At 42.5% G+C, this 27,187-nt stretch overlaps 1 protein-coding gene across 1 annotated transcript in view; it reads right to left on the reverse strand.

Annotated features, from left to right (window-relative positions):
- Positions 1 to 2,336: 2,336 nt before the first annotated feature.
- Positions 2,337 to 27,187, reverse strand: part of fam171a1 (family with sequence similarity 171 member A1) — a 47,278-nt gene continuing 22,427 nt past the window's right edge. Inside the window, exons 2-8 of the mRNA XM_066645750.1 lie at positions 24,640 to 24,867; positions 23,715 to 23,807; positions 18,927 to 19,085; positions 17,436 to 17,612; positions 6,292 to 6,408; positions 5,577 to 5,691; positions 2,337 to 4,946 (exon numbers count right to left, since the gene is read on the reverse strand). Coding sequence (XP_066501847.1) covers positions 3,248 to 4,946; positions 5,577 to 5,691; positions 6,292 to 6,408; positions 17,436 to 17,612; positions 18,927 to 19,085; positions 23,715 to 23,807; positions 24,640 to 24,867 — 2,588 coding nt within the window. The 3' untranslated portion in view covers positions 2,337 to 3,247. The remainder of the gene's footprint in view (positions 4,947 to 5,576; positions 5,692 to 6,291; positions 6,409 to 17,435; positions 17,613 to 18,926; positions 19,086 to 23,714; positions 23,808 to 24,639; positions 24,868 to 27,187) is intronic.

The raw sequence follows: 27,187 nt of genomic DNA on the forward strand, positions 1-27,187 counted from the left end.
GTAGCGTGTCTACAAAAGACATACACAATCACAGCCATATCCACTCCCGATCGCTTAGAGAAACACTCTGAAATACACACCTGCACACGCAACCAGAGAGAAGTATACACACACACACACACACACACACACAAGCAGAGGAATACACAGGTTTCAGCAGAAAGACACCACTCCTTCAGCTCATAACTGCAAACCCACAACAGCAGTGTGCAGGGTTTAAACTCACTACATTTCAGAAATGACAGTCGACACTTGGGATGTGATGCAGGGCTGGGATTACCTCGATAGTTTGGATAATCACGAAACTGACGGGTAGAATGAAACGTGTCTTTCCTTTGTATTTTGTAATTGTAGGCATATAGCCTTATAATCCGTGATCGGAAACTTGACTGACACAGAGTAGTGAGTGGTTCTGTGGGAAAAGCGCTGTGAACAGTCGTCAGAATCTGGATTATTCTTTCATAATGTAAATGTGTAGTTTTCCTGAGGTCTTTTCACACCAAGTTCTTGATTATAATACAAAAGAGGATGCCATTTTTAATGCACTGAAATGTTTTCAACAGTGTAGTAACCCATGTCTGCGTAAAAAAAAAGTACAATTTTAATCATCTCATAATTATGATTAGTATCTCATAAATATGACTTTGCACATCAAAAGGAGCTTACTTTCTCTAATGTGAAACTCTGACATGAAGTAATAAGGTCCTAAGGCTTATTGGACTCTCTCTGTCGTAAGCGGAAACCTTCCCAAATGACACTGAACTTGATGATGTAAAAATACCTGTGATTTTTTAAAGAAAATGTAAGTATTATTCAATAACTTGTCAACATTGCTTATTGTCCCAGCCCAAATGTGATGTGCACTGACCAGGAACGAGAAGAGATGCTTTAGCTTGAGGCACTTTCACAGCAATTTTGGGAAGAAAGATGCGGGATTAGATGCGTGTGTACGTGGCGTGTTCCCACACAAAGGCAAAACCAAGCAAAAAGAAAGAACTGTCAAATTATGCTGGATAAGTTGTCCACCAACATACTGCATTTTAAAGCATAAAGCAGTGAATAACAACAACAAAAAAAGGCATATTACGCTTTGGAATCTTCAGTGAGAACGTAATTAATAGTTATAGCTCATTATTCGTGGGCATTATGGGTCTAAAAGTGTAAAGCGTATCAGCGAGTTCAGCATGTGTTTAACTATAGAGGAGCTTATAAAGAAGCTGCAAATAGTGACATGTTTTGTTCTGAGAAAAAAAAAAAACACTAAGCAAATATGCAAAATGTAAAGACCAAAATTGCACTCGGCAAATGAAGCTAGTGTCATGTATTTTGATGCTTGTTTGGCTGCAGTCTTTAAATAACGTGGGCAGTCTGTTGATTTTCCCCTCAGTGGACTGATGCTATCAAACCGAGATTCCAAATGCACAAAATACGAAAATGGAACGGTAGGATAATTATTTACAGCTCTCTAACCACAGCAGATTCTGAACGACAGATTCACACATGGAAGACCATCGAAGGATTAACGTTACTTGGCTAAGTGCTGGGGTCCAATGAACGTGAACGACCACATTCACAGTTATCATCAAGGTTAGTGCCCACTTGCTACAATGATGATATTGCTCACCTGAACATCAGCAGCAGTTCATAAAGCTAGACATCTCACCTTCATAAAACGGCTGTTATTTTCCGCTCTGAAAATAATAGATTTGTGCATAAAGGAGTTGAAAATGAGTGCCTTTTTTTTTGCTTGTTCATACATAAGCAATCATGAACATGGAAGCGCTGCTTGGAGCCATTTCTGTATCAGTTCAAGTGATGCTCCTGCTGTTTGCTTTAACAAAATTATATATATATATATATTTATGGCTTGGTGAAAAAAAATACTTTACCCAATATACACCTTATCTCATAAACAGCTGATTGGCCAAGACTGGGGTTTAATTCTGAAGTTTTGCACTTGTGCTACAAGCCGAATATAAACTAAATGGTACTGCTTAAGGGCGGCACGGTGGCGCAGCAGGTTCGATTCCCGCTCCGGGTGACTGTCTGTGAGGAGTGTGGTGTGTTCTCCCTGTGTCTGTGTGGGTTTCCTCCTGTGACTGTCTGTGAGGAGTGTGGTGTGTTCTCCCTGTGTCTGTGTGGGTTTCCTCCGGGTGACTGTCTGTGAGGAGTTTGGTGTGTTCTCCCCGTGTCTGCGTGGGTTTCCTCTGGGTGCTCCGGTTTCCTCCCACAGTCCAAAAACACACGTTGGTAGGTGGATTGGCGACTCAAAAAGTGTCCGTAGGTGTGTGTGTGAGTGAACTGAGGTTTAATTCTGAAGTTTTGCACTTGTGCTGTGTTGCCCTGTGAAGGACTGGCGCCCCCTCCAGGGTGTATTCCCGCCTTGCGCCCAATGATTCCAGGTAGGCTCTGGACTCACCGCGACCCTGAACTGGATAAGCGGTTACAGATAATGAATGAATGAATGAATGGTACTGCTTAGTGCTTACCGAGTCTATAATAAAGGAGCAGGATTCAGTGTTATAATTGTGTTTCAACTCATTCATCTATTAGCGAAGCTCTCATTCTGGATCAGTTGTGTTATAGTAGGAAAAATATAAATACATGGAAAATATGAGGTCCCCAGGTCTAAAGCTGCAGTCACACAAGAGTGTAATCTGCTAAATGTTATGAGCATTCATTTTAAAGGAACACTAGGTAGTATTTTTACCTTAAATTAGAGCTTCAAAGCCACTCTCATAATTCACTGAACTGTAACAGGGAGAATAATACCTCTGTTATTGCTAGTCCAGGCTTAGCACAGCAGAGACTGGACTATGTAACTTTTGGAGGAGGGTAGGACACCAACTCCCCCTCCCCCTCCAGCCATCTTGATTTCAGAACAGTGCTGTAACAATAAATTGCACTCTGCCACTGTAGGCGGAGCCAAGGAGCAAAAAACAACTTTGTCGCAACTTTGTGTGAATACAACTCAGCATTCGCATTCGAGACCAAAAGCGCTGCTGCTTTTTCTGCGGGGACCTGAATGTGTTGGGCTTTTTGAAGCAGTACGGTCAACATCATTTTGTAGCTCCAGTGCAAAACTAAAGAAAAACCTAAGACATGACCCAGCTTTGCCAGGTTACAACATGTGAGATAAAGTGAAAATTGTTATTATGATTTTTCCCCCAAGTTATCGCTTTAAAAGGCAAGTCCCATCATTAGAACAGGACCTAAGGTGAAGAGTTCGATAGTCTGGAGGGGGGAGTCATTTGAGGTTAAAGGCAAGCAGCGGCCTCTCCTCGCGCTTCTGCCATGGACTCTTCTTGTTCTCGTCTTCACCGCTGTCCTCAGGTACGGCCAGTTCGTCCTTGTGCTCAGTCCTGAGGATCAGCTCTTTGTCTCCTCTCCCCTGGTCTTTCTCCTCATCCATCGTCAGGGGCTCAGGGAGGGGAGGAGGTGAGGGAAGCGGAGGAGAAGGCGGCAAAACGGGTGACGGGGACGTTAAGGTCTCATCCTCAGCCCCCTGTCCATCCGTGTCAGTCAGCAGAGGCTTGAGCGAGGTGTCCTCAGGGCTGCAGACTGGAGAGGGACTTGCTTTGGCATCGTTATTAGCATCACCACTTGTTTCAGAGTTCTCCACAAACACCAGCTGCGTGAATGCCACTGCGGGGGTTGGGGGCTGGGCTCGTTCTTGACCTCGGACCTTGCGGCCAGGCGTGAGGTCACTCATGTCCACACCTGAGTCCAGGCTAGCGTCGTTGCTCCCTGCACAGCTAGTGTTGTGGCCTGCCTTCTGGAGATCGATGTAGGAGTGACGGATGTGGGCGTTTGAACGGCCATCCAACGATACGAACCAGGCTCGCGGGTGTGGGAGGGGCTTTCCACCCCTCAGTTCCATTAGAGTCTTTTCGGCCAGTAGCTGGTCCTCTCCGTTCATCTGGTACACCCCTAACCCGGCCTGACTGAGCGAGTTGGGGATGGACAGAGCTTCAGGCAGCGCAGCAGTCTGTAATGTCCACTCCTCTGCTGTCCCAGGCCCTCCCCCATCCCCTTTTGTCCCCTCTCTCTGCTCCTCAGTCCCTCCTTCAGTGTCTACTTGCCCTGTGTCCTCTTGGGACTGATGGGATGCATTAAGCTCAGCACGGATGCTCTCCAGCTCGCTCTGTTCATCAGACTGGAGCAAAAGTGCCTGGCCTGACAAGGGGTGTGTCCCAGGGAGACGCATATAATGGGCGGGGATTAGAAGAGTGGGGCGGGACTTTTGATAGGTTGCACCACCCTGGCTAACCTGGAGCTCGGAGGTGCAACAGAGAAGAGCTCCAGGACGTGGAAAAGCAGCTGGACGCTCCAGATTATCCACTGAGCGTGAAAGCAAATAGTCAGCTGGCCGGCGCTCCATCATGCCCAATTCTCTTTCTGGGGAATGGGTGGGGCTTGTGGGTGTGGCTACATGCGTTCCCATGGCAACGGGCATGGCTGTGACCGGAGAGAGGCGGGGATCACGCATGCTGACTTTGCTGTCTGAGGACAAGCGACCAGCAGATGCCGTGTGTTGCAGTGGAGGGGGAGACGAGGAGGAAACAGAGGTGTGGAGAGGATGAACAGATGAAGAGACGATGGAGGTGTAGCTGCGTCGATATTCGCCGCGAGTTACCGGGGAGTCATAGCATTCAGAGGCTGATTTAAGAGCAAAAGTCTCAGCTGAGCGGCGGTAGGCGTTGCCATTAGAGCCACGGCTCTGCAGCTCATCCCGAGATGCCACTATTTCATTAGTGGAGGCCTCATAGGGGCGGGGCTTCAGCATGGGAGTGTGAAGGTCTGGCTCTGCCCCTACATGATCCAGGTGGGTCTCGCTGATGAGGTTGAGGTGCGACATGGATGTGGCCTGGTCCCGTTTGGTGCTGTCCTGAGCTGAGGACAAGGTGAACTTCTGTTGGGCTCGTCGAGAGCGCACACACTTTCTTCTGGTAACACAAAATCAGGAAATGTAGGTGAAATGTAAGTTAGCACCTGTCAATATTTCACCACAACAACTGCAAATGCACTGGAGCGCAGTGATGGCTATGTGCTGACCCCAACATCAGCTTGGTATTGAGCTCTTGATTGCTAGGTTCAGGTTTGGTGAAAGCTGGGATAAAGCAAAGTAACAGATCACCAGGGGCTCCTTGAAGACTGGGCTGGGAAACAATGCTATTGTAAACAAAAAGGATGATTATATTTATTTATTTAAAACATCTGGCCCATCTTGGTCATTTTTCTACTTAAACACACTTGGCTCAACTTATCTGTTAAAGGAACACCAGGTAGATGTATTACCTTAATATTAAAGCTTCAAAAATAATTGTGATGCTTCACTGACCTTTAAAAGGGAGAGCAGAGCCTCTGTCTGGCAGCTACTCTGGGCTTAGCACCGCAGAAAGGAGCCACCCCCCTCCCCCTGTAAAAGTGAACGTACTCTGTGCAACAGTAGGGGGAGCCCAGGGGCAAAAATAACAAATCTAACCTAGTGTTCCTTTAATGGATGCTATGATGAGTGATTAGAATCCAAGGTGGTACACCACAGTACGAAAGTGAGAACACACAAACACACTAACCTGCAGTAATAGAGCAGAAGGCAGAGGAGAAATAGCAGGATTACAGCCATGCCTCCTAGAATGGCCAACAGGAACACAGTGTGGTACGTGCTGATGTCTTTTGCAACCACAGGACCTGTAATAAACACACACACCAAAAATATTATTCCAAGCACTAGCAAATGAACAATGAGCTTTCTAAGGCTGGGTTGTAAACTCACATGATGTAGGAACAAACATTTCTACTCTCCGTCCATTAACATCCAGCAGTTTGAAAGCAGAGATCCCCCCCATTATCCCTCTCCTTACCACGAGATGTGCACTGATACCACACATCCATTTAAAACCTGCATTTATCCTCTCAGCAGATGGATATAAATAGCAAAATAAACACATCAACATATACATCTGTCAATATCTGGCCCTGCTAAAACGTGCTAATGTGGCAATCTGCCTTTGGCCATTCCTGTAATAAACAGAGCACAGTGCTGTTGTGTTAGAACTGCTTTCTCACAGATACTCAGCAGAGAAAACAGGACAGACTAATAGTAATAGCCCAAAGTTGTTAGAAATACAGCCTATCTATTGGAAATAAGCCAGTTTTTCATCCCTTAAAACAGTGAAGGTCTTGTTATGACTGTAACCATCACAACTGTTGTGTTTTAAAATATATCTATTTCTCTCTTTGTAACCGAAACTGAGAACATTTCAGACCTTCACAAAAAAAGCGTGTTACCTGTGTTTACAGGAGACATGGCTGCCACCCAGTATCCCAGTTGAAGCGCGTAGAAGCTGAGGGTGAGTTCTCCTTCTTCTCTCTGTACGTATCCCAGACTGCTCTTCAACCAAGCCCCTAAACACAAACACACATCAAAAGCTATGAATATTTTTAATACTTTTTAAAAAATTGTTCTGCACAGATCAATTTAAACAAGACTAAATACACTCTCTTTGTTCTGTTCTTTAGGAAATGACCTTAGCCACAACATTCCCAGAAAAGCACGATTATGTGCTAAACACATTCACAGTCATTCTATATTAACACATTTTGCTTTGTTTACAATAACGCAACAGAGCCACAGGTCACTGTGACCACTAGATGGCAGTCAATGCAAGGGATTTGTGAAAACAATGGCCAGTGTTTTGCACTGGCATATAATTACACATCAAAGAGAAGAAGACAAAAAAACAAACAAAATAAAAACAAAAAAAAGCAAAAACAGTAAGTTTAGTAGAGAGTTTGTGCGATAAGAAAAGTTGCGAAGTGAGCGAGGGAGCGAGAGAGAGAGAGACAGACTGCACAACAAACAATGGAAGCTAGTTTCCCTCAATGAGACTCACTGTTTTTTGAATAACTCCAGCTGTTAGCAATTCATTTACATTCATTCTGAGCCTCAGCTTCAGACAGTATAATTCTCAGTAGCCCAGGGAGACCTGGTGTATCAACACAGGCTTGGAACATGAGAATTCAGACCTGGAAATGTCTGTTTTATGGCAGGAAGGATGGCAGACTTTCATACTTGGACTTGCTGGTTAATAAATGATCACCCATTAATGACAAACAGTTCTAAAATTAATTTTGAGTTCTAAAAAACTCAAAATTAGCATCTCTGGGCTATCAGAAGCACCTCCAAATAGCTCTTTCTCCATGTTGGATGACTGAACAGAAAGAGGGCGGCCTCAGATTTGATTGGTCAGCTGTGGGAGATGTACGGTGCTCTGTGGTGTGCACTCTGCACAAAGTGACTTTTTTAAAATTCAAGGGCTAAAGGAGTGATTCACAGAAAAGAAAGAACAGAAGCATGTATTGAGTGTTTGAGAAGGCATCCTCATGTCCCCTTAATAGATGGCATATTTAGCCTGTGTGTTTTCCTAGCAGAACCAGAGCTCCTATTGATCGCTAAGTGACCTGAACCTGCTCAGCAATCTCCACCAGCTCCACATGCGCGCACACTCACAGTGACACTGCACAATAAACTGTAAATACTTACAACATATACATCATTCTGCTGAACTGTGAATACTCATGGAAAACAGCCTAGAACTGAGGACACAGACACACGCACACAAAACACACCCAGATCCACCCACACGATTTATATGACGTAAATTCCTTCTCCTAGTGTTACCGTCTAAAACAGCAAAACATAGACATCCTAATGCATTTGCCATAGCGCACAGCTGCCATCAATTCCACTTTACAGGCCTCTTCCCACACTCGCATCATGAGGTCACATCAGCTGTTAAGATGGAAATAGAATTTAACAATCCCACATATTGAAATTTAAACCTTCCTTGTGCCTATTATTTGAAATACAAGAGTTTGATGTAAACACTGCAGTGTAAACACTCTTAATTCCTCATCAATAGCATAGTAGATGTGATTCTTCATGAATTCCTTTGGGGAGTTTCTGCATTTAAGGGCACACACACTCACACACGAAGCAGCTGCCAGCTAATCTGTAGTATCTGAGTGTTAGGTGTCTTTCTCAAGGGCACATCAGTTGTGGATGCTGAGGGGGGAGAAAGAGCGTTCCAGCCCTAAGCCCACTTCTCTAATGTTAAATCAGAAAAGAAGTCATTTTAATTTATCAGACTTAAAAATGATTATGACTGCTGTGGCTCATCAACTCATACAGACGTCCCAATTGGATGGAGAGATTGGTATCTGCATCAGAATGTGCTGGGGTCAATGTGGCTTCATCACTGGGGAAAAGAAAAAATATAAACAGAGCACAGAAAGTAAGGAAATTTGCGTTTGGTAGATTGTTTCTTTGTTGTAACAATGCTTCTTGGCAATAAATCTTATACTGTTGGAAAGCCTGTTAATTTCCCTTTTAAATGGTGCCACATTTGTAAGGAACATTTGTGGGATGAGCAGTAGAGCTGAGTATGTGGGTTGCACCCATGAACAATTTGCCAAATCCTCTCTGTCAATGTCAAACAGCTTATTTTGTGTGATGGTGTGGGGCGGCATCTCCCTCACTGGAATAACGGGTTGTGATCATTGGAGGCGGTCTCAATGCAGAGAGATATCGAGATGAAATTCTGTAACCAGTGGCAATCCCATATCTCCACAGTCTGGGACCGAACTCTATCCTCTAAGATGACAACGCTCGCCCCCACAGAGCAGGGTTTATCAGAGACTACCTCCAGAATTTGTGAATGGAGAGGATGGAATGGCCTGCCAGCATCATGATCTCAACCCCATTGAACACTTGTGGGATCAGTTTGTACCAGAGTGACCAACACAACCACGTTGGCTGACTTGTGACAAATGCTGGTTGAAGAATGGGATGCCATCCCACAGCAGTGTGTGATGAGGCCGGTGACCAGCATGAGGAGGAGGAGGTGCCAGGCTGTTGTGGCTGTGTATGGTTCTTCCACACAATACTGAGACTCCTGTTTGTTACATGAATAAATTGTAAAATTGCCAATATGTCTTGTTTCTTCAAACTTCCATCATCCAGTCCACCACACACCAAACGAGTCAACGGAAGAATAAGCTGTTTGGCTTTGGCAGAGAGGATTTGGCAATTTTTTCATGGCGCACAACCAACATACTCAGCTCTACTGCTCATCTCACAAATTAATGTTCCTTACAAATATGGCTCCATTTAAAAGGGAAATTTACAGGCTTCCCACAGTATAAGATTTATGGCCAAGAAGCATTGTTACAACAAAGAAATATTCTACCAAACACAAATTTCCTTACTTTTTGTGCAATGTTTATATGTTATTTTATTTATTTATTAGAAAGACTGGAAAATGTCCTTAAATGATGACATTAGTTTTCAAATCTGTTCTTACTACATTACCTTATCTAATGTTCCACAGCCCAGAGTGGTGTGTCCCCTGGTTGTATTTTGTGAAGATATCAGTGGTTTAACTGGGTCACAATAGCACAAGAGCTTTACATTCTTACTGCCAAGAGCAGACTTATGTGAACAAATACACTGGCCTTCAAAACAACACATTCAGTCCAGCATGAAATACCCTGCGGAGATTCGGCTTTGGAGATCGGAATGAAGGGATGTCAACAAACCCAAACCCAGCAGGACAAAAGGCCACTGTCGTGCACAATATGATCGCAGTGATTATGCGCGATTGTGGTGAGTGGGTAAGTTGCACCCTTCCCTGACTACGGTGTTTAGCAAGCTTCCTCATGTTTACTTACGTCATCAAGCACATGTCAATGTCTGGATTAAAAAAGAAAAACAGGCTGTAATTCAATACTCATGGCATTTGTTTCCCACTAAAAACATCTGGGCAGGAGGCCAAGAAGAAAACACCCACCAAGAGAGTTCATCACAGTGAATACTGACCACTATTCAGACAAAGGGAGCTCCATCAAAGCTATAGACTGTACTTTTTATTGTTTGTTTGTTTCTGTATCTACATGTTAAAGCATATAGGATATGTACAGGTAGGGCTGGACAATTATTAAAATATCAATATCTATCGCTATATTTTTAAACACATTTTCAATATTTCAAGATACGTTATTCACAACATGATTGATGTTCATTACAAAATATTAATAATAACAAATCCAGAGGTTCAGGTTTTGAGGTGATGTTTTCTTTGTTCTTGCCAGTTTTTCTGTGGTTTTTATATTGTTCATATCGATATTGAAATGTTATCATATTAGGCTGAAATTAAGAAATATATTCATTCATTCATCATCTGAAACCGCTTATCCAGTTCAGGTGGGTCCAGAGCCCACCTGGAATCATTGGGACGCAAGCGGGAATACACCCTGGAGGGGGCGCCTTCACAAGGCAACACACATTCACTCACACCTACAGACACTTGAGTTGCCAATCCACCTACCAACGTGTGTTTTTGGACTGTGGGAGGAAACCCACACAGACACGGGGAGAACACACCACACTCCTCACAGACAGTCACCCAGAGCGGGAATCGAACCCACAACCTCCAGGTCCCTGGAGCTGTGTGACTGCGACACTAACTGCTGCGCCACCGTGCCGCCAAGAAATATATTGTGATATATATTTTGGACATATCATCCAGCCCTATGCACTGGTTCAATCTTAAGTTGAAACGGTAAATTTAATGCCTATGTTTGCATGGTAGATATTGTGCCCCATTGTCTTTCGCAGGACGACTCTCAGACTCACACCTAGGGACACTTTTGAGTCGCCAATCCACCTACCAACGTGTGTTTTTGGACCAGGAGAGGAAACCCACGTGGACACAGGGAGAACACACCAAACTCCTCACAGACAGTCACCCGGAGGAAACCCACGCAGACACAGGGAGAACACATCACACTCCTCACAGACAGTCACCTGGAGGAAACCCACGCAGACACATGGAGAACACACAACACTCCTCACAGACAGTCACCCGGAGGAAACCCACGCAGACACAGGGAGAACACACCACACTCCTCACAGACAGTCACCCGGAGGAAACCCATGCAGACACATGGAGAACACACCACACTCCTCACAGACAGTCACCCGGAGGAAACCCACGCAGACACATGGAGAACACACCACACTCCTCACAGACAGTCACCTGGAGGAAATCCACACAGACACAGGGAGAACACACCACACTCCTCACAGACAGTCACCCGGAGGAAATCCACACAGACACAGGGAGAACACACCACACTCCTCACAGACAGTCACCCGGAGGAAACCCACGCAGACACAGGGAGAACACACCACACTCCTCACAGACAGTCACCCGGAGGAAACCCACGCAGACACATGGAGAACACACCAAACTCCTCACAGACAGTCACCCGGAGGAAACCCACACAGACACAGGGAGAACACACCACACTCCTCACAGACAGTCACCCGGAGGAAACCCACGCAGACACATGGAGAACACACCACACTCCTCACAGTCACCCGGAGGAAACCCACGCAGACACAGGGAGAACACACCACACTCCTCACCGACAGTCACCCGGAGCGGGGCTCGAACCCACAACCTCCAGGTCCCTGGAGCTGTCTGACAGAGACATCGCCTGCTGCACCACGGTCATATGGTCATAAATTTCTATTTGACATTACTAAAATTTGTGTGTGATGATTTAAGGGACGCATCATTTGTGGGAGACCTATAGTCTGATAGAACAAACTTCTGACACCAAACATGTCTCTTGCTGATTGACTACATTTGGGTTAAAGGGAAAACATCTGATTTTGGCCTGAACCTTCCCCTTTATTGGCCACTGGGGAAAACACAGGCTATGACAGATGACAAACTGATCCACATCATCAAGCCCTTTGAGGCGAAATCGAGTTAGTGCTGCTGTTTCCCCCTCCTTCGCTATTCCTCTACTCTGTTTATTTCTGGTTGCCATGAGACAGCCCTGATAACAAATCAATCTGGAGTTTATGAGAGAGGCCTGCTGTCCACTTTGTGTGTCCACTCTCTTTGCTACCACCCGCCCTTCCTGATCTAACAACACTTTTCAGCGCTGACTTTAACTTATTCATTGTAATTCACCTTATCTCTTCCATAATGCGTGCAACACACTTCAGATTACATGCTATATTTATTTAGCTAAAATCCTATCAGCGTGTTTTTAACAGAAGGGAAACATTAAGGGGTTTGAGGCCATTCTGAGAAAGCCTGATGATTTCTTGTTCCCAACCAAAACATTCATTCATTCATTATCTGTAAGCGCGGTGGGTCCACAGCCTACCTGGAATCATTGGGCGCAAGGCGGGAATAGACCCTGGAGGGGGCGCCAGTCCTTCACAGGGCAACACAGACACACACACACACTCACACCTATGGACACTTTTGTGTCGCCAATCCATCTACCAACGTATGTTTTTTGGACTGTGGGAGGAAACCGGAGCACCCGGAGGAAACCCACGCGAACACGGGGAAAACACACCAACTCCTCACAGACAGTCACCCGGAGCGGGAATCGAACCCACAACCTCCAGGTCCCTCCAGGTCCCTCCAACCTCCAGTTTCCCCCTCTTTCCCCTCGATACAGCTCTCCTACTGGTTTGGTCTTCAGGGTTTGAACTGAAGGCCTAGAATTTCATTAACAAACAGCATAATCAACTGACAGCAGCATCGACCAATCACCTTTTGATTTCTAATGACCTAGAGGTGCTCAGCATTTTGTCTCGAGGCCAAAACAAACTATTTGTAGTGGGCTGAGGGCCACAAATCTATTTAATCTACAATAAAAATATCTTTATAATTAAATATCTTCCATGGCGCTGAGATTTGGTAAGCCAACACTGACCAACAAAGCCACATGTTTGGCTGTTGTGCTTTAGTGTATATTAAACTATACATTTCTGTCCGTAAAAAACCTGTGGATGTAGCTCAATGCCAGGACTCTTTACTGAAAGTGCCACTGTTCACCTGCAACAAGGGTACAAGGTAAAACATACATTACTATGTTAATTAACTGGTTTCAATGCTCAGTCAAAACCACAACTCCATGCTTAACCCAAATTGTCCCAAAATGAATTATGGTTTGTCATTTGCATAAAGCGAAAACAACACTAGAATCCCATAAGCATTAACAGTCATTAGATTAGAAATGGTTTATCCTTTCATTTTTTAATAGGTTTTCACACTCATGACCTTAAATTAAAGCCTAGCTCCAACACTAATACTTCATTGTTATCTTAGTAGTTTCCAGACTGTGACAACATGTGTGAGAGCTAGTCCCTAATGCCAGCTGAAACATGCCTGATTACGTATCTGATAAGGTAGTCTTTACATTTCTTGATATCTGTTCTTGTTCCTGCAGAGCTTTAAAAATAGACGCAGCACCACAAAACAGGCTAGACATGTACAACAGTTCAGCTTTGATAACTGACTTCAACTACTTTACAATGCCCTTGCAATGCATTCACTATGCTCAATGTCAAGAGTTGGCCAGATAAGTATAAACCCCTGAGCAGAGGGAGGAGTTGGAGTAGTTTGTGCATGAGTTTAAATTGTACTCTATTACTTGTTTCACACAGGAGTGTCGGGTCCAGGGATGTGAGATTTTCTGCGTGAGATTTTCTACTCTCGCAGCAGGAAATGAAACACGTGCTTTAGGCGTGGGGGCGGAGCTTGTGCTGCGCATGCAGGAGAAACCCCGGAACATTTCCTGCTCCGTTCTCACATGTGCTGACTTGGACTTGGGCATGAGGAGGATAAAACTCCGGGAAAACTCCGGAACATCTCTGGAGGTGTGAAACGGGCATAATTTAATGCAATTCCTGCTTTAGTAATAGTAAAAAAAGTATTCAAACTTATACCTTCAATGTATTTAACATCTATTTTCTTGGCATACTCAGAAACACACACATCACTAAATTGAGTATTCAAAATAAGTCAAATAACATGCAAATTATCTTTTCAAAAAAGAGGCCATGAAATGTAGAAGGGTAAATGTAAAGCTGGGTATGAATACATTCACTTTCTTTAACAAGCAGCTGCATTTTATTGCAGACATTTCTTCTGCAATAAAACCTCTGAATGATGCTCTTCTGGATAAATATCAGTCACTTTAACACAGTCCGCTGATGTGACTTGTGCAACTGTTCATGTCTAATTTTGCAAAGTTGTCTGGATATTAGTTTCACGTTGTGCAAGAAATATCAGTCAAGTTGAAACTGAACAATGAAGTCACTCACTGAAGTATTTTCCCCAGTCTCTGGTTTTACTGTTTCACTGAAACATTATCCCTGTATTCAACTGATATATCTGTGGGCTACTGGCAATCACAGACTGAAACCAAAAGGGGCTTTGAATGTTGGAAAATATAAAAAGCACATGAGCAAACTAAACATAATAATAACATATAAAAATGTACACAATATCACTGTCAGAACAAAACATTGTACCTCAAAAACACTAACTTTAAAGGAAAAGAGACTAAATGAAAATAAAATAAAGTAAAAAATAAATGTTAATCAGCATTTTTACTGGTCCATTTGTAAATTCTGACAATGTAAATGACCATTCATTTTGTCCAACCAGTGAGGATCAGTTGTGTGGCATTCAAATTTGCACCCACCTTACTGTTTAGGGTTTTTGTTTTTCATTTTGTCCAAATTCTAAGTGGGCGATTCAAAGATCCCATAAAATGCACTATTTATTACCCACAGGACACAATAAAACCAGTGACATGCACAACAGCCACAAGCAAAGTTCCACAACACATAGCAACCTTGAAGTTTGAATCATTTTCCTGAAGTGTTAATCAGATTCATCTGATTGTGTTTGGACTCAGGGATTTATCTATTTTCAGGTATTTATTGTGTCTTTCAGGCTGAAAATCTCCAACAGTAGCAGGACTGCCCGTACAGATGAAATTGAGCATTGATGAAATGGAGTATGAAAAGTAACAGTATCAGAAAGTAAAGCATCCTGAAACAAATTAATATCCTGTACAATAAATAAGAATTACTTACTGTTAAAATGGAAATATCTGTAGACGTGAAACTGAAGCTGCAAAATATCAATTAGCTGATTTACTTCCTCGTCTAATAATAATAATAATAATAATATTGCTTTTATATTTAAATAGGGGAAGTGTCCTCTCCATGTGCTGCTCTCCAGTCGGATTGCCCGGTCTAATACCCAGTGTCTGTAAATGGGTTATATATATATAAAAAAAAAAAAAAAGTGTCTCGGTCTAGTATGCTAGGCTTTTTCTCCCCACAAACGCCGTCTGGAGGTTTTTAGACAGCAGAGACTCCAAAGGTTGAAAAACATGAACCAAAATGAGGATGTTGCTCTATTCCTGCTCCACTGATAGGTAACACTGACATTCTTGCTGTTTCAGTCACTTAATGGAGAAATGTCTCCAAACTCAGGAGACACCTAACTGCATTACCGAAAGTGCTACAAAACTAATCAGCTCGAGTTACTAGTGAGTTTCAAACTTACAGTTACCTTTCAAGCAACAGTCAGTTTTCAACTAAAACACACCGTTCCACCTTAAAAGATGCGGAGCTTAGAACTGCTTTTCCCCACAATTGTAGATGTCTCTTTTAATGTGGATATTCCGCAACAATTATGCAACAAATATCCCAACGATAAATCCAGGGGAGAGGTGAGGGGCTTGTGGAATGAATGAGCGACAATGACATTTTTTCATTTCGTTTCATTACATGGGCAGCCAGCTCAGATGCCTCCAATATCTACTGTAAAATCTATTACACAATTCCTGTAATTTGTCCTTGCAGTGTTTTATCTTACAGATCTGTTATTTTTTACAAATACAGAGGAAAATTGGCAGAAAGAAATAAAAGAGAAACAGCGGAAGGGAGAATGAAACAAAACAGGAATAAAGACGTGTGGCTCAAGGCTTAGGGCTGTAACCCAAAAACCGCCACTCAACCGCTGTGAAACTATGGCAATGGCACAATATATTCAGCTTTTCACTGGACTGTGGTTGTGGTCAGACGGAGTGGAGCGAAGGCTGTCAAACTCTGACAGCTCAAACACTAAATGAGCTTCTATACACAATAAACTCCATGATACCACACAGACATATGCAATGGGTTTCTCATAAAAACAACCACCATGGGTCTTTGTCTGCTTCAACTGCAGTAAACGGTACCGACCTCATTTTCAGATCATAATCATGTATTGATATACGGCATTGTCTGAGGTATCAAGGCAATAAAGCTTCAGTCTTTCTGTAGCAGGCTACAGATTTTAGTCTAATCAGCCCTGGATTAAAACTGCAAGCCCTTGTGACTTGGGTACCATTAGGTGCAGTGTTATTATGTCTGTGTACTTTGATTTTTGAGTATTATCAGCATAAAAAAAAATTATTTTTCTTTCTATCAGGAGGAGCCTTCTGAGGTCAACAAGCAGTCTCAGATCTCGAGGTTCAAAATAAAATAGCAGGCTTATTTAACCCTTGTCTACAGCTGCATTTACAGTTCAATAAATAATATACAGAATGGGTCCTCAGTGTCTGAGTGATCTCCTAGTTCCTGAGACTGAACTTCACTACAAACTCTCATTCAAACGCTCTCTGAAAAAACATTCCCCTGCTCCTACTGCTCCAATCCAAACCCTGTCAGTTTATCTGTCTGATTAGGAGATCAAGGGGTGCAGGAAATATAGAGACCACTAAAGTGCTTCTGTACTCTCTCTCCATTTCCCCCTGTCACATACAGACTACAAAACACACAGCCACACACACACACACACACAAACACAGGAAACCTGCCCCCAACTCGGAAAAGTATTTAACCTGGTAGCAAACCACAATATTCCCTGGGTTTTGAGGAGGATTTCCTGCTGTGTGCTGAATGCTGTGTGGTACATGTATATTTGTTTGTGTGGGTGTGTTTTCTAAGAACCAAAGAGGGGGTGGGGGTTGTTAACCAACATTATTAAAACCAGCAAAATTAGCAGCTTTTCTTGTTGGTTGTTGGAAGTTATTAGGATTATCTTCACAATTTTTTAGCTTATACATTTAACAAATGATAATTGTAAGACAATGTTGAAGTGTGTTCACACAATATAAAGACACTAGGTTTGGGCGGAATAATATGGAAGCCGGTTTCCACCACATAAAATAATTTTAAAAAAGGCACCCATTTTTATTTTTCATTAATATGCAAGTTGCTATCTCAATATTTTGAAAAGCTATCTCATTATGTTTAGATACTAAGTCAATATATTGAGATACGATCTTATTATTTTAGATAACAAGTCAATATATTGAGATAGTATACAGTCTCAATATATTGACTGTCTATTTTCAAATATATTAACCTCTGGAATATCAGATTAATTTATATATGAATGTGTTCCTTGTAGTGGATGTGATTTTTATTTAAACAATTAACAAAGCATGCAGCTTCACCTGGAGAGCATCTAAGCATCTACATGTGTTAAACTCACCGAGTTTAGGATCGAACCTCCAGGCGGGAATGTGGTCATTCTCCTTCAGGCCACAATTGGCAGGCAGAGGAATGCTCACACTGATTGATTCAGTGACATGAAGCTCCGCCCCATCAGATCCCAGAAGATGAACACTAATGGAAGCTACAGGGGTCAGCTCAAACCTATGATCACTGCCTATGAGAGAAGAAGAAGAGTAAGAAGAAGAGGAAGAAGAGGAAGAAGAAGAAGAAGAAGAAGAAGAAGAAGAAGCAGCAAGGGTCAAATAATATCACAGGACACTGAATAAGACATGACAAGGAGACGTGAACATTTCTATTTGTCTTATGGCCCGTCTCGCATTGACTCTGTATTGATCCACATAATGGCATAATCTAAATAATGAATCAAAATGGAAATTCAAATCCACAAAGAACAATACAGCTGTTAAAAGGTTCAAAGCTAATCCATCACCAAATGTGCCCCACCTGCCAACCTTTAAAACGGATGACTTTCTGTAACTCCTGTGTAACACTAGAAACAAACATGAGCATTTTCTGTAACAGTGAGTCTCCCATCAGACCTGCCAATCAGCAAAATAAACAGCTAAATCTCAGTCATGACTATGGCTCTGGGCCATTACAATGGCGCTACATTACAATGTGTCTCTATTCCTCCTCTAGCTTGAAATCTTTCCCTCAGAGCCCCAAAACTGGCCTCTTGTCAAATGTGATGTGGGGTTTTCAGGTCCAAAGAAAAAGCCTAGGAAAAACAAATCAAATCTAAGTTTATTTGTCACAAACATAGTTTATACATGGTACAACTTGCAGTGAAAAGCTTTAACAACAGTTTACACAAATACGAAGGGTAGGAAATAGAATTAGAATAAAATATAAAATATATAGAGATTCTCAAAATAAAAAACTAAATTAGAGCTAAAATGAAAATAAAACTGTACAACGTACAACTGTACAAATATAAACCATACAAAATACGTTGTTTAAAAACACGTTTTGTGTGTTTTAAATGAGGGCATTAATCTCTATCTGTTCCTAGCAGCTAATATCAAAATCACAATAAGGATTAAATATGCTGATTTGGATCAAGAATAGTAATGATAGTCTCTGCTTTTGCTAAAACACGGAATCATAGCGGCAGTGTTTTAAAAGAGTAAGCTGCAGGCTGTGGTTACACTGAGTTGGAAGTGGCTCGTTGAAATTCACTAAAAGCGATCCGCTATTGTCAGTACTTGCTGTCTACAATACACGCATGTCCATTTTACATATGAAACATTTGGACATGCTTCCCAATAAAGATATTTCGAACCGAAGAAGTACAGAAACATGAACTCCTCTCCTCCACACAGAGACGCAGACAGCAGCACATTCACAGCGAGATATTTCCTCAGACATGGTGTGGGCTTCTGAGATTAATTAAAAATTTGAACAAAAGGTACAGGCGTATGGCTCATGTGTAGTATATAGAAGAATAAATTGGGCTCAAGTGTGTTACCTGTACTATTGGCGTGGAGGCCCTGAAGGTAGGGGAAGTGCTGTGCGTCTGGTCCTGGGTGACCGACTGTGAGCAAAGCGGTCAGGTTGGTGTAGGTGGCGTTTGGTGGAAGACTCAGTGCTCTCCTCTGGAACTGAACCCACGGGTGGAGCTTGGATCCTGAACACAAAAACGCACACCGTCTTGAAACATAATCAAACCTAAGTCAAATAGCCAAAATATGAATAAACCTTAATAAAACCATATTTCTCTTTATTCATTAAAGAATCTATGTTGCTGAAATTGTATTCCAAGTGGTGGTCCTGTGACCAGCCAACACTTATTTGGCACTGGAGCAACATGGCGAACGTACCAGACAAGCAACAGAAGTTCATTCCCCATCAATAAGTCTGAGTTTTTTCTATAAAAAATACATAATAACAGAAAGAAAATCAGGAATCAACCCTACATGATTGGACTTGCTGGTAGGACCGGGACATAGGGCTGGGCAATTAATTGAATTATTTGAAATTGACATTCAGAACGTCTGATTGACGTAATCTTGTCTGTATCATTTATATCGATTTTTATTTACTTTTATTTTTGGTTAATTTTGTTAACATGTTCCCCAATGTGTGTTCATGTCCTACCACACTTGACGAATGCAGTCACATGATACTACCCCATCCATATCTGCCATTTGGAAGCAATATGGAGGAGAACCTAAACACAGAGTGGACAGAGCAACTCAAGCAGCTCGTACCAAATATAAACGCTGCGCCTGTCACATGGACATCAAGAAATAAAATGTAAACACTGACAATATTTGAAGCACAATCACGTGACCAAATGCTTGACCAAGTGCATGACTTAAAAGTGTAAACCCAAGTATGCAGAGAAAAGCTGAACTGAAATGGGATGTGCTGGAGCAGCTGCAAATGAGCTTCACATCACCGAGCCCAATGGGAAGTGTGTGTTAGAGGGGTATAAAGCCTCCTTTCAATGGGCTGTGGAGCAGAGGGACTGTGATTTCTAGAGGAAAGGAACGGCATCCAATTCCTTTGAGGTGAGTTGGAGTGGCAAATCATCCAACATCTGTATCTGACATCACTAATGTTCTCGTTGCTGAATGCCATCAATGTTCCCACAGAAAGTATAGTGCACAGACTAACTGAAGGGTACAAACTTCCATTGCTTATTTGCTATCTCTTGTTTGTATATATCTGCTGTAAAACACTACACTTGCTTTTGCCACTAAAGTGGACTCCTTTTTCTTTCCTCCACTCTCCCTCCATCTCTCTTACTCTCGAAATTGAGTAGGTCACTACATGACGGAGTCTGGGCAGTTCTGTATGGCTCTCTCGGGAGTGATGATGTCATTGAGTTTCCATTGTGGGGAGTCTGCATTCCACAGACATGACACCGAGCAATAGTCCCCCAACATCCTATCACACTATAAACGTCTTCCACACCCACCCTTAGAAAACAGGGAGAACAGGACCCCTACATACTGCATGTACAATCTGGCCTTATGTATTTCATGGACAGACTATTCTAAGCTATACCCATCTTTCCAAAAACATCTTGTATTCACAATGAGGGATGAAGTACATACTAAGTATTGCATGCTGTTGGAGCCAAAGATCTTTCCAAAGACAGAAACGAAACCCTAGCTATATATATATTTGTTGGCATTAGATTAGAAAACCTGTTGTATCTTAATGCCACACTCACATCTGTACATCTGTACACATGCAGTAGATACCTATAAACAGAAAATACATTCCTAAAAATTACACAGATGGTGCAGACCAATTTCTTTTCCAGCTCACTACATGCCTCTTCCACCCTGATGGATCTCCTAGCTCTCTGTCCAAGAGGTCCCAAAGGAGTGCTTATCTTTACTTATGTCCCACCCCCCACTTTCTTAAAGCCCCTGCTTCTTTTATGACGCTTTTCCCACAGCTCGAGTGCTTTTCCACTGGCCAAATCTGGTCCTGGCCTCTGGAACCGGGTACTTTTTTTAGTCCCTGCTCGTGACTGGTATGAATCAAGCTGAGTAGGTACTAAATGCAGATCGCTGATTGGCCAGAAAGACCTGTCAATCGCCACGAAATGCAGAGCTTCAACAGAAAAATTGGCATTTACAACAGCTTTCACATTTGTTTTTATCTGACTCACAGGGGCATGTAACATTTGAGGAGGTTCAAACGCTCCTTGAGTCGGTGGCTGATGAAGATCTCCAGTGAGAACCTAACGTGCAAAAAGGAAAACTCGAGGAGTAAACAGTGCTTGACTTTACCGCCGCTGTTGTTGTGGTTTTCAGAGCCCGCGGTTCTCGTTAGAGACAGGGTATTGCAACGTCATTGCCTACATTTCACGGGGGGAGCTTCAGTTGGGAACAAGGCTTGTATAACAAACATTAAATAACACATGATGCTAGAGTGTAAGATGATTTAAATGTCTAGCATCAGCTAAATGGGTTTAAAGCCATTTAAATTTGTGTTCACAAATTTTGGTCATACAGAGGGTCTTAGACGCGTTTACGTTCTCTCAAAAGCAGCATTAAAGGTTAAGGACTAAAAAAAGTGACAAGAATTTGTTTGACACCAAGCTATGCACTGAAGGCAGGGGTGAATGTGTGTGTGTGTGTGTGAGCATGCACGTTTGTTTTGTTTGTGCACGTGTATGTAACAGCAGTGTCATTTACTGCACCAAAATAATGCAGCAGATGGAATGGGAGCTCTCAAAGCTGCAGGTGTGTGTGTGTGTGTGTGTGTGTGTTTTTGAAACAACTGCAACAGACACAGGATGACACTGAACAAAAAGCTATACTGTGAGTATTCACCAGCAATCAGTGATGCACCATTTAAAGTGGTAAGGAAAATTCAAATGAAATTGGCAAACTGCATTTACTGACTGTTTTGCTGCTCCAGAATGAGTCACGGGATGTTTTATTTTCTGGAGATTAGTCATGTGAAGTACTAATTCTTATTTGTAGGAATATGGCCCTAGATTTTGAGCTTTCACTCATTGTTGTTTTTGTTTTTTTTGCGTGAGTAGGAACTGTTATTTCAGCCATATTTCACATTCCAGTTTGTGAACTAAATTTGGAACCATTCAGCAGTGACTAGAGGTCCTCTTTTCCCTGGACAAGTACTCTTTTTGGGACCTAAAAAATGCGTGTTCAAGCGTTTCTCAGGGTTTCAGAGAGTTGAGAGCTTAATTGGGACACACTCGCGCCGCTTCAGCGCTGTAGGTCCACCATCCACCGCGGTGCAGCTCAGTGTTTTACTGGAGCCTCTAACAGAAATGTGTTGAACGTTGTTAAGATAATATTCGTCCATTACACGAAAACGGACAAAATCTCTGGATTATTAAAGCCAGAACACCAGAGCGAGGTGTTACTCACAATAAACGAGGCTGTGAATTTGTTACAGTAACGTTTTATCAGTCAGACCCTTATTGAAATGTAAGTCAGGAATAAATATCTAGTTCCCAGTGATGCCCTGTTCCTTTATCAAGTGTTGATTACTTGGTTGATAATATGTTAAGGTGCTTGGTTATAGAAATGTTAAAAAAAACTTTAATATTAAAACGTTATTTTGTTGCTTTCTGGTAAACGAGTTCCTTTAATGTCATCTCAACACAGTGCTTCAGTTTTGTAGTTTTGTATGAACAGAAAATAACAGGCTTTCCATGATCATACACACACTGTCAGCAACTGAGAAGATAAACTATTTTTATAGTTTATTCTTTGTTATTATTGTAAACAAAGACATTGACATGAAGCACCAAAGCTTCTCCAGACCTTCCAATGACAAGGGTATGTATTTTGGGTTTTCCTGTTTTTTAAATACCAGGAAAACCTCTGTGACACCGACTATGGCTAATGGCGGTCCGGCTAAACTAGGCGTGTTTTAACATTTCTCTCAGCTCATACTGGATAAATCCTACTGAACCCTACCTTCCTCTTCAAATCATCAACACTCTGCTTATTGGATACCACTGTAAAAAATATAAAGATTACAAGAATGACCTCAGGCCTAATACTGTTCTTTTTAAAGCATGGATGTTTAATAGAGAAGTGTATTCTTAGTTTTAAGCATAAAAATCTGCTCTAATAAACCATGCTAATAGGCAAGCTCATGCCTAATTTGTAAGATGACTGTCCTCTTGTGGAAGGTAATAGTGCTGAGTGTCTCTCTGTCTGTCTTTGTTTTGGATGAGAGAGAGAGAGAGAGAGAGAGAGAATGAGTGTGTGTGTCTGTGTTGTGAGTGAACAGTGATTGAGTGTTCTAAAGAAAAGGGTTAGGTGGCGCCAATGGAACAAGAGCCAAACACCAATGTTCCCCCGAGGCACACACACATCAATCTTTCTCTTGCCCCACACATAAATACTCATACAACACGCACACACACACACCTTTTGGTGGGATCACAGGTCCAAAGTCTCTAATCAGCATGAAACACAGAAAGCCACATCAAACACACACACACAAAATACAGTATTTTAGGCATGTTATTCACACCCTCATTTGTATCCAACGAGATATGATCTGAACATATAAATGTTGTCATACTCTCACCCTCTCTTAACACACACCCACACACTCTTTCTCACACACACAAAGTATAGAAGCATTATCCCTTGCAAATAGCAAGTAGAGCCACACCTCCCCTACTCTTTTGCTCACCGAGACTTACATTAAGTTACCGCTCTCTATCCATCTCTCTCTCTGTCTCTCTCCCTGCCTCTCCATCCCTCTCCCTGTCTCTGACACACACACACACACATTCTTGTATTACCTTGGTATCCAGAGATGATTTGAATGACGTTGTCGTACACCATCAGAGAAGCAGCTCTCTCAGGAAGCAGATCCAGACTGAGAGATGAGAAAACTAGAACGTACACACACAAACACAGTGCTGGAATAAACATATTAAGCTGTGATACTCTCTCTCTCTCTCTCTCTCTCTCTCTCTCTCTACATTATTCCACACAAGAACAGCTGACTCATTCACAACAGATAGGACGTTATAAAAATATAAATATACAGACTCTTTTTGTAAAACTCTCTGTTCCTCCAGAGCCTACCTTCAGACTCATAGATAGATAAAGCTACACAATGATCACAGGTGTACCAACAAAATATCAGTTTTATTGATTTTACTTATTGATATACAATTAATAATTCAGAGTGTGTGTGTGGGGGGAGGGATATGTGACTTCTACTGTATTACACACGTTACAATATGCACATGCAAATTCACAGCCACATTTCGGTGATACGCATGTACTGGACCTTACTCTTACATTCACTGACAGTGTTTTAGTGACTTACAGGTCATGTTCTCGTTCCACAAGCCGCAGCGAATCACTGAACAAACCTGGCACCACGCAGCACTTCTCCTGTGTTTGTGTGTGCACACATTTGTGTTTTTGCTTTTGCTTGGTCCTGTTTAGCAGGCTAATCCCTTTAGCGATGGCAGGGCATTCTATTTTCTAACAGCCTAGGGCCTCCCCTCCTCCTCCAGCCTGCATTTCCTCTTCCTGATTCTCCAGGGAGAGTCTGGGAGGAGGAGGAGGAGGAGGAGGCAGCAGGTGGTCGGTTAGCCTTTGTATTTAAAACAGTAAAGAAGCTGAAGGGCTAATCCCGCTAACGAGATCTCTCTGTAGAAGAAGAAAAAACGAAATGAAGGAAAGTCAAAGTCAGTGAAAACAAGATATTACCGGGCAGCCTGGTCTGTTGCCATGGGGCGGAGTTTGGCACGTAGCCACGCCTAGTTGCTGTGATTACAAGCAGGTCGCCCAGGCGATAAGGGAACCTAATGAATGTGTTGCCGTCTGCACCTGAGATCTCCCGGGCAATGGGGGTGTGGTTGGCGAAGATCTCCACGGTGACGGCGGCGAGAGGCTGGTGAGTGCTAGCATCACTCAGGTAAACTTTCAGTGCCACCTCTGCAGAAGGAAACAGAAACATCCTTAAAAATCAGACAGAAGCAGTCAAATGCCCTGTAAAGCAAAGCATCCATTTCAGCCAAGCAAGAAATGCAGAAAGAACTGGAAATACAAAGGCAGCAAAACATTTTCCAAAACCTTCTGCATCAAGGGGCTTAGCTCAAGCTGCTTAATCAGCAAAATGCCAAGTCCAATGTAGACTGATCAAGCTGCTGTGGAGCTGGTTCATATTTAATAAATGGGGCAAAACCTGGATAAGCACAAATCAGCAACTACATTCTGGTCTTTCTTCAACGTAATCAAAACAACAACTTACATTTTCTCCTTTTTCCTTATTCTCAAAAATATCTATAAAAATGCTGTGTCCAGACCAAAAAAAAGAAAAAGAAAAGGAAAACTACCCATAAATTTAAACAAAAATGAAGCTATTTTTGCAAAGAAAACACTCAAAAACATATCAAGTCATCACTCATATTTAGGGCAATTATTCCATTTACACTCTCTTACAATTACAATCAAGTCCCATTTTATGAGAGACAAAAGCTCCACTCTCCCACAACGGCGATTACTGCGGCGCGGCGAGGCGGAATTTTCCATCCATTAAAAATATTCATTAAAGATGATTAATTACATAAAGTGCTCCTCTCGTCAAAATGTTGGGCAATAAAAAGACCCTGCAGAGCAGTGCACGTTTTCTTGACCATTCCGTGAGAACTCCCAAGTGGGAACATTAGGAAATCTCACCAATCACCACAGAGATAACCCTAAGCTTATTAGCCAATAGCAACAAGCTGTGAAAACAATGGATGGAGTTTCCTTCCTCTAGGAACTTGTGGCATGTTTAGGAAGCGACTGCAAATGCACCCTTCCTGTGGAAACCTTCTAAGGCAGCTTTAGAGCCCACAGAGGTATTTCTCATAAACAATAAAGTGGGAACAGTTCCTAAAAGCCCATCATGGAAAAACATTGCAGTTCGGTTATGACTCTAAACAGGGCTCTGGAAGCCTGTTCAGAATAATGTAGTTTAGGTAGAGTGTACTTTCGGCTACTTTAGAAAATAACAGGCCCATCAGTTTGTGTGACGCGTATGTTTTCATATTTACTTAAAACAAAGACCAAATAAACCCACAAATGTCAGTATTTTGTTCTTTAAAAACTATGAAAACTGTTGTATTTTCTTAGTTTAATTTAGGTTCAATGTATTATGACCCTTTACTTCATTAACAAGCATAAAATACCACTAGAAGTGCACTGACATCTCAGTAGTCTGTAAATTTCCAGTTCCACCTTAAAGGAACACACTGTAATTTTTTTTTTACCTTAATATTACAACTTCAAAATGATGATGCTCATTTGAGCTGCAATAGGCCGAATAGGGCCTCTGTCTTTACTATTCCCGTCTCAGCACTGCAGAAACCGCACTATGTAACTTTTAGAGGAGGATAGGAAATCAACCCTCCTCGCTGTCCTCATCTCCCCATTGATTTCAGTACATTCATGATCTCTAACCCTTATTCGGTTCAGGGTTGTGGTGGGTCTGGAGCCTACCCGGAATAACTAGTCGCAAGGCAGGAACACACCCTGGAGGGGGCGCCAGTCCTTCACAGGGCGACACACACTCACACCTAAGGACAATTTTGAGTCGCCAATCCACCTACCAACGCGTGTTTTTGGACTGTGGGAGGAAACCGGAGCACCCGGAGGAAACCCACGCGGACACGGGGCGAACACACCAAACTCCTCACAGACAGTCACCCAGAGGAAACCCACGCGGACACGGAGAGAACACACCACACTCCTCACAGACAGTCACCTGGAGGAAACCCACGCAGACACAGGGAGAACACACCACACTCCTCACAGACAGTCACCTGGACCGGGTTCGATCCCACAACCTCCAGGTCCCTGGAGCTGTGTGATTTCAGTACAGTGCTGTAAACATTATTTACACTAGGGGGAGCTCCAAGAGCAAAATATCCAAATCTTACCTAGTGTTCCTTTAAATGGTGAAGCATTCTGGTGCTTGATGCTACTGCAACATTTAAGGTGGAACTGGAAATTGTGAAGAAAAATCTGCTGAATAAAATGAATTCAGCTTCATATCACAGAAAAGTTAGGAGTGGGTGATACTATGGGATTTATGAATGCTTCTGAAGGCACAGTATGCCTTAAATATATCTGAAGTCCAGCAGTACTCTACCATGCATCTGATATCAACGCAGACTGGCAGAGTTGTAGATGAGACATCAGGTTCTTGACAGGTTGTCCCATTTCGTATGGGAAGATTTTAAAATATAATAATAATAATAACAACAAAGCC

This window comes from Hoplias malabaricus, chromosome 1, assembly GCF_029633855.1.
Source record: "Hoplias malabaricus isolate fHopMal1 chromosome 1, fHopMal1.hap1, whole genome shotgun sequence".
Classification (NCBI taxonomy): Eukaryota; Metazoa; Chordata; class Actinopteri; order Characiformes; family Erythrinidae; genus Hoplias; species Hoplias malabaricus.